Raw genomic sequence first — 9,480 nt, forward strand, 5'->3', positions numbered from 1 at the left:
TCTATAATGAGAAAATATATTATGCCTAAAAAGTTTACCACTTCATATATAACTCACTTGTGATTGGTAGAAAAAATATATTTAAACTAAAAGTTTAATAACTAAGTATTTTTTTAACCAATCATAAATAATAACGTAGAGTGACACTTTTTGGGATGAAATATGAGACCCTCTACAACATACGTACTACTGATTTTGTGATTATTTATCTTCTACAAACATTTGCAACTCATCATTCAGAATAATGTATTGCAAGAATCTTTGAAATTTGTCCAAACTTTTAAATAAAATATAAACTAACAAATAATCAATTGAAATATATTTTAAAACTCTAAACTGAGATGCACCATTATTTAAATTAATAATAAAAATGACACATATCATTAAATACCCGAAAGTTTAACACTTAGGATAAATATATTGGAATTATGACATATATTTCGTTCACTAATATATTTTTCTAAGAATTTGGACCCCAAAGGCTCAAATACACAACCATTCTAATAGCCTCTTCTTCTTTCTTCATCTTCTCATCTCTCACTTTCTTTGAAATTGCTGAAGAAGATGTAGAAGATAGCTTCTTAGCCTGAGTTGCTAACCTTATTTGGTTCTTAGCATGTTGAGCTATTGATTTCATAGTGTTGTTCAATCTACAATACCCTTGATCCTTCAATGCCTCCACTACCCCTACAGAGGTTGCAACAACCAAAGCTCCTCTTGTTGCACACATAATTGATGTTAATTTGGAACTAGTGTAACTTTCCCTATTATGTGGTACAATGACTTAAGCAAAGTATGAGATGAATGAAAAATAAGTTGCAACTTATATGCACGAGGCTTTGGCTTTTGTGACAAAACCAGAGGCGGTTGTTACAACTTAAAAGTGGTTTGGAGTATGTGGATAGCCTGAGGTTTTCCTCTTAACTTATGGTGGGACCTTGTGTAAATATCATATATTTTGTTGTTTCAAATCATATCTCATACATTCGATAATCATTTTTGTACTATCAAGATATACATATTCACCCTTTGGAGTAAGAAAGTAATCTCTTGCGGGGTTCGTGGTTGTCCCACCGAACAAGTGTCACTCTCAATAATTAAACTATTGACCTTTTAATTATATTGGAATCTAGCGAGATCTTATATTAGACCAATATCTTGTTGCTATTTTATGATATAATGATAATAAAATAAAAACCTGCATTAGAATTAATGTATAACTTTTTTACTCGATATATCATATTTTTATTGGCGGAGATAATATTTAAGACAAATTTGAGACACCTTACCTCTCTTGCATATTGAAGTTAGAGTAAATATTTAAAAAAAACCTGAAATGGTCCTAAATTTTTTTAAATATGGGTTATATTTTTGAAATATGATGGACTAAAATGAGTATTTAATATTTTAAGTTATGAAATGACTTTTAATTTTAATTTTTTCCCGCTTTTATTGGTTCGCTTTTGTCTACATGCAGCTGATACCGAGAGTAGTCGAGTTTGGTTTTAATTTATTGATGCTATTTAAGGCTTTTGTGCGGCACATGAATTTAATTAGCATACACAATAGTTTACTCTTTTTTATAATTTTATCAAATAAGCACCCATAAATTGATTTGAATAGTTGAATAATATGCAACATTATTTTACTAATATTCGCAGTATAAAGTAATTAAATTGAGCTTGGTTTTGATTGACGGAAGGGTTGAGATTCTCAAATTTGTGGAAAATAACATCAAATCACTACTTTATATTATTTAATTTTGATCCAATTAAATTCACAGAGTTTAAAACGAAGGGGAAGTTGAGATTCAGAACATGTCGGTAGAAGATCCTCATTCTATTGAAAAGTTTTGACATCGTTAGTGTTTTTTTTACGATTTTAGGCTTTTTTACACATAGTAAAGATAAATAAAAATCTTATATGATAATTTTGATGTAATTTTTTTAATTTTTATATTAAATCAATTATCACAAATTCTTATTCACCTATAAGCGATAGAATATTTTTATATCAGAAGTAAGTCAAGTAAAAATAATTATATATAAAAATAATAAATGTAGCTTATAGAATCATACGCGAACATTATAATAAAAAGATAATTATTTGTCACATAATTACTTAAATTATGTGCAATTATCTTTTAATCTTTATCATTCAATCTCAAAGTTTTTATTAAAGGGATTGAGAAGATACTCTTAGCAGTATAAAAAGAGAGAATTTATTTTCACCTAATTCTTTATTCCCGCGTTAAAATATATTTTGATCTAAATACGTTGTAAATGTACAATTAGGTGATACTGTAAAAAGTTTAACACTAAATAATTTATTAGTCATGCAACTATTTTGAGTTGCATTACATTGGATGTACGATGGTTTAGGGATGACTGTGTGGATACATATGAGTAATGCATTATTCATACTCACTTTGTTTTTGTTTTATCTAGACTTATTCTGGATCCGTGCTTATACTTGTTGGATCTGCTACCCATTAGTCTTTGGGTACCAGTAGATTTGTGGGTACCCACAAATTCAAAAATATTAAGAATAATTGTGAGGAATTTATATAATTGTTTGTTTATTTCTTATAATCTTATATGTTAAATACAAAATATAATTTAAAGTTTTAAATACAATATAAATTGACTATTAAACACAACTCATTTTACTCAAACAAAATAAAACCAAAGTCATTACTTCAATATTTATGATGTAAAATTGATTTAATAAGAAATGTTTAATGAACATAACATTAGATTACATAAATAAACTAACAACACAACTTCATATCAGTACTTAACAATATAATATAATTGTTTAACAACATAACAATTATATTTATTGTAACGCCCCGAAAATTACTACAAAAATATTGGTCAAAATGAGTAATTTTTTTTAATAATGTAATACAAAATTAATTTCCTTATATTCGTTTCATTTTCGGGACATCACTTTAAGTAATATAAATTGTGGAAAATCAATAACAGTTACCTAATGGTAACCAACAAAAACTCAACATATCTTTGAATAATTCTTCATTGAAAGAGCGTGAAATGTTAGTACGAAATACAGGCGGAATGAAATCTTCGCCTAAATTGAAACTATACAAAATAGGCTGAGTCATTCAACATATTAAAAGTATCCTACACAGATACCCTACTAAAAAAAAGCATAACACAAATGGAAATGACTTCTAGCGGTTAGTTCTAGTGTATGCGGGTGCGCTAGAACACTCGCTTGGATCCTCCTCCATCTCGGAATCAGAGGAGAGGTCTACTACCTCGATGGAGTCCTCTATGCAGATTAACTCCACACAATCCTCCTCTTCAGCTTTCAGCTCCTCCTCAGCCTCCATCTCCTCCTTCGGGTCATAGGATGAATTCTGCATCCTAATCCCCGCTCTCGCATCTGCCTGAGGTTCGGGCATGATCCGTCGAGCAGCTCTCCTCCACAGTGGGGAACAAATCACATCGTCCCAACTCCTACGCCTCGTAGATGGCCCTGCAGCAGCTGGCGCATGAGGAGTCACAGACTGAGTAGACGACACGGTAGGTGCCGACCTCCGATCGAGCAAAGTCAAGGAAGCCTCCAAGTCCACATGATAGGATGGGAAGCGCATCGTGAAGCCATCACATACCATCTCCAGCTCCAAGATACAAGGGTCTATGTAGGTGTATCGATTCCCATCAATCCTCCATGTCCCTCATAGGACATCAAGAATCGGTAGCTCCAAAACCTCGTTGAATGGTCCATTTGAACAAGAACGCGTACTGAAGACAAACAGAAAGAAAATGGAGTAAGACATTTAATGAATATTATTCATTGATGACGTGAAATTACACATAATATCACATCGAGACATACACACATAATATACACAATATATATATATATATCACATACATTAATGTAAATGATGAATGATGTTATAACTTAAACCATGAGGATCAATATCCACAAGCTCAATGTATGAATGCTATATTTATTTCATCCATCCTTACACCAATATTCTCCCAATAAATTATTCGGAAATAACCGAGAGTACATGTCCCATAACAAACCGATTTGAACGCACCAAATTATTCCTCGCAAGGATATATGATCCATCTGTTCCAAAAGAACTTTCCATTTCAGGATGGTGTCAAATCAAACACTTTTTGGGCATCCCTCTCATCGATCCTGATTGCAAAAAAGGTTGTCAGAGATCGTCTAGTTTGCACTGTGAGAACTGTTCAATCCAGCAGAATACCTCATTCAGGAATACAAGGAACTCGTCTCACCTAGACTCTCCCTCAAGACTTTACTGACGAATCATGGCCATCGCCATCCCTCTCAATATCGTAGGGCTCGTTTGTCTCCCGTAAATTTCCTCTCCACTACTTCATTATCCATAATGAGTATGCACAAGAAGTTAGCCGATTAAATCTTTTAATCATTCTTTTACATGATCAGCCCAACCTAAGACATCTCTCAAAGGAATGCTTTTTGTGGGACATGATCTTACGTCATCACGTAATAGAGGAATAACATCCTTACCACTACGAACCATCACTAAATTACCCTGGACGACCACATGGCCAAACCTCTTACGGTCAGACGACCTCGCTGCATGGTATCATGTAATCCTTTTTGGGTATTGCCCTAGTCTCGACATCACCGTCGGAAACCTTGCCTTGAATAGGCACAAGAACAAAGGTAATTGTATAAGTTTGTCGATTTGGGCACCAAACTCTTCACTTGAGCCACAGTCTCTCCCAAGTATTAAATACATTTCTCACCCAAACTACGGCTATTGCCTAAGCAACCAATCAATAAAAAACAATCAAAGTTGTTGTCTGTCTCTCGCCTTGAGAAATTTTCGCTCAAGTGACGAATTCATCAAAATAGACTCGATTTACTGTCTGGCTCTCGCCCAAGCAAGGAACTATCACGCAAGCGAGGTACTTTCGCCCGGGCGCCCAAAACTTCCTAGAACAGGCAAAACACCTGTCTAGCCCTCGCCTAGGCGAGAACCACTCGCTCAAGCGAGAGCGGCTCGCCCAGGCGAGGGTGGTCCAGTGTCCAGGACCACTCCCTCGCCCTTTTAGGCCACCAGATCGAATATCTCTGTTGTTTTCAATCCCTACGTGTTTTAGATTTTCGAGTGGTGTTCCTTCGTGGTTAACTACCACATTACTTGATATTTTAAATCTATCCTAAGTATACAACTTAAGAAATTATCCGTACTTCATCTAGGCACATAAGTATTTGATTAAGTATGGTTTTCTTAATACACAAATATAACTCCAAACTTTTGAGGTAGTTTAGGAGATCCGGACGCATATTCGGGCACCACTATGTCACGATGTATTCTCCCTCACCTTAGGTTGTCGAGTGCTTGATTCCCTTTAAGTGTGGGTTGGTTGGTTGTCCGACTTCGGAAGCTTCGTAAGCAAACACAAAACAAATTAGTGATTTGCGAATTAAATTTTCACATGATAACCCTAAGGTAAAGATATCGTTTAACCTATTTATGAATTCAATCACTTTCATCCATCCGGTCCAAGATTCATATCTTTTAACCATCATTTATCCTCGAAAGACTTGTTCCCGATTTCCAACGTTTTCAAGGTAAGTTTTTAATAAAGTTTTCACTTTTATCAACGCATAGATTTATATTTTCATGGAGACTTTTTAAGCCATACTCACCACTTTAAGGTAAGTTTCTTAATCAAAGTCCATACTTTTTAAATCAATATCTCATAAGTTGATCTTACCACTTTAAAGCAAGTTATTAAGTAGATTCTATATTTTTCATAATAGTTTCCCATGGTCATTTCAACACCTTCTTGATAGTGTTGATCTCATACTTAAAATAACATTTTAAATCAAAATTTCTGAAGTTAAACTTACCACTTTAAAGTAAGTTTATCTTAACAATGTTCATACTATAACTAATCTACTATCCAAGACTTCATAACACTTTAAGTTTATAAAGTCAAGACTTTTATAAGTCAGCTTTTATCCCAAATTATTACTTGAACTTGGAAGTCAAAGAATATCATTTACTAATCAAACCCTTAACACATTATACTTTAAAACAACACTTTTTCATAGAAGCTCATCCTTTTTCTTATTATGGTTCTTTAGTGTTGATAACACATTCATTATGCATTACTAACAATACTAATTTACACTTTCAAAAACACTCAACCCATAAACATTTTGGGTTTCAAATATAGAAACTAAATTTTTCCTAAACACATATAGGCAACAATTTTAGACATAATGCCAAGAAAAGTTTTGATTTTTCAAGTTATCATTAAACACATTAAAGGTTCCTTTGATGTCAAAATAATCACCTTTAAAAGCAAATTCAAACACTAACATTAAAACCAAAATATACTATTCTAAACTTTTCCAAGGCCATGTTTTTTCAAGCAAAAAAACAAGTGGAAAAATCCAAACTTTACATGGTTAGAAAACTCCTTAAATGTTCCTTTATATACAAATCATCCCCTTTTACTAAAATCAACAAAATTCATACTTTTAAATACTAAAAACAGCCTCATGAACAACAAAGAGTTCATGGTTTCAAAAACAACTTTCTAAGTTCAAGAAAGCACATATTTAGAGTTTTTAGCATAAAAAGAGTTAGGAAGAATATTAGAACATTTCAACAGTTGAAAATGTTCATAACATACATATAAATATCATACTAAAATTTCATAAACATCTAATGGTCAGATCTTAAGAGATGAAAAATCAAACAATGAAGAACTACCTTATAGTTCTTAGAAATTCAAAAGTTAAGAAAGAGTATGAAAATGCCAAGGGTTTTTCCCAATCTAGGAGTTGACTTTTAAGGACAAGAGATCAGATTTGGGGAGGGAAAAGACCATAGGTTTTTCAAAAAGTGGATTGTGTAAGAGGTAGATGAGTAATTTAAGGGATTATATGTAAGATATTTGTATTTTTGCTTTTTTGATAAGCAAGCTTCACTCATTAAAGTGATTTGACATCATTGGAAAATCATTTGTGATTAAACCATGTCCGAGTATTGTCGGCTAATACTCGACTGGATATTAAAAACTCCCGATTTCGGTTTATGGTTAGAGTTTCCAAACACGGAATTTTGTAACACCAGCGATTTAATGAGTATTGTCGGCTAATACTCGGCCGAATATATAACTTGATTATTGTATTTAATGAGAAATATATATGTTAGTTATTATATTAATATGGAAAATACATAAGTTTGAAATTAAGATTTTGCACATTGATCTTGGATACTAAGTTAGCGTCTTGAGCTCGTCTATTGGACTTGACATGATAGAAATGCATTGGAACTGAGACGACTAACTTAGGTGATGCTTGTTGAAATAAAACAATTGGTAAAACCTTGTTGAAAATATTTAATGAGCTAACTTTGGTTAGTGTGCATACATTACATTCTTGTAGTTGGAGTTGGAGAAAATGGAAAGACACGATGATAGGAATATCAATTGGATTTGGATAGGGGCGGCAATAATGGTGATTCGCCAAGAAGTCTTGAATGATTGCTTAGGTGAGACAGTCTAGTGAGGGTCCGAGTTCATTACTCTTATTACCAGGATAGTCTTACATGTAAACTAAGCGGTCTCTGATACCCCTTTGCACATTTCATGATCAGTAGAGAGGAATCCTGAAACGGACTGGGCTTACCACGTAAGCACATCTGATAGAGGTAATTGGAAAACAATTGATATTGTTACTTGTCGTTGTTAAGGATATATGTATCCTCGGTTTCTTTCCCACTAGGATCTTGGCCTTCATGAACTGCATTGCTGATATTGATCCCAAAAAAGAAACGGTGGGTACCGCTAGTCCGTGAACAGCCAACCATTGTACTGTAAAAATTGGATAGGTCCTATCTATGGTCATTTGAGCCTCCTAAAAAGATCTACTAAATTCATCGAGTTGTTCCAAAGGATCAAAACGGCCGGTTATTAATGGAATTCCTTGTCGGCTCTCTGTAAAATACTCGTTGCGGCAATGACGGTGATTCGTCAAGAAGCCTTGAGGGATTACTTAGGTGGGATGATCCAGTGAGGGCCCGGTCTTATAAACTATATGACCAGGATAGTCCTACATGCAAACTAAGTAGGTTCTAACACCCCCTTGCGCATTTCATGATCGGTAGAGAGAATTCCTGAAACGGACTGGGCTTACCATGTAAGCACTTCTGATAGAAGTACTGGAAAACAATAGATATTGTTACTTGCCGTTCTTAAGGAAATTTTTACTCCCGGTTGCTTTCCCACTAGGATCTTGGCCTTCGGGTATTGTAATTTTGGTGGTGATTGGTTGGTGAATTGCATATTGCATTGCATGAAAGATATATTAATTGTGGATGTAAATATCCTCTTGTATAAGACACTAACTTTATGCATCATTTGCATATGTTTGTCATTGTTTGATTATAATGTTGTGATAGGGTGTCTCACTTTAATGTTATTTCTCTATGTAATTCCATGCTACGGTCGTCGTAGTTGGTTCTTACTCCTTTTTCTTTGTCTTTTCTTTTGTCTATACTATGTGCATGTTCATGTTTGTTGCAGCTGCTCTATGGATATTCATTGATGGAAATATAGACAAGAAGAACTTAACTGATGTATAGTTAAGTATCTTGTTTATATTGGGTTTATTGGCTCTGATTTAGGAATACCCTTGATCTTTTGAACTAATTTTTGTATAAGTTATATTTTATGAAAAATACTTAAGAGTGATTCTTTTTGCATAAAAGATGTCTTATATAATCATTATGTTAAGATTAATTTAATGATTTTGTAAAGCTACATACTTAAATAAATAGATAATTATATAAATCATGGTTTTAAGGTTGAATGTGATACCTCATTTTTTGGTAATGATAATATTGAATATTTTCGCATCTCTAACATGTTAAAGAAAATAAATTTTAAATTCACTCTGATTTTCTAACAGGTTGCCTTTAATTTTCTATAAATTTTCATCATATTTTGATAATGAAGTCCTAATCTCTAAGTTGCAAAAAACGAGGTGTTACAAATTCGGAGTGAAAAATATTTAGAAATGTGTTCGGGACGAACTTGATGTCCATCTTGACTCGAAATAATATTTTGAAGCCAATGGAGCAACCATAATTTAATTTCGAGTTACGGAACTCAAAAACACATTTTTGGGCCGAATTCGGGTGAATTTGGGCCCAACAGCAACTCAAAAACTTTCCGTAACAGAAAATTATTAAAATTTATCGCAAAATAGGAATTCATAAAACAAGACTAACACTCGATTATGGCTTAGCCTAAATCTATACCGATTAATTTCCAAAATTAATCGTTGATAAAATAAATAATTAATAAAACATACACAAAAAATTTAGAGTGTTACATTTATGAATTAATATGACATTATAATTATGGATTAACAATATAACATTATAATTATTACATGAATTTACCATTATGATATATATATATA

General features: G+C 33.1%; 1 protein-coding gene across 1 annotated transcript; it reads right to left on the reverse strand.

Annotated features, from left to right (window-relative positions):
* Window positions 359-799, reverse strand: LOC109342554. Its single transcript, XM_019580521.1, has one exon. The coding sequence runs from the start codon at window positions 728-730 to the stop codon at window positions 461-463; it is 270 nt and encodes an 89-aa protein (XP_019436066.1). The 5' UTR covers window positions 731-799; the 3' UTR covers window positions 359-460.

Source organism: Lupinus angustifolius, chromosome LG03, assembly GCF_001865875.1.
Source record: "Lupinus angustifolius cultivar Tanjil chromosome LG03, LupAngTanjil_v1.0, whole genome shotgun sequence".
NCBI classification, from domain to species: Eukaryota; Viridiplantae; Streptophyta; class Magnoliopsida; order Fabales; family Fabaceae; genus Lupinus; species Lupinus angustifolius.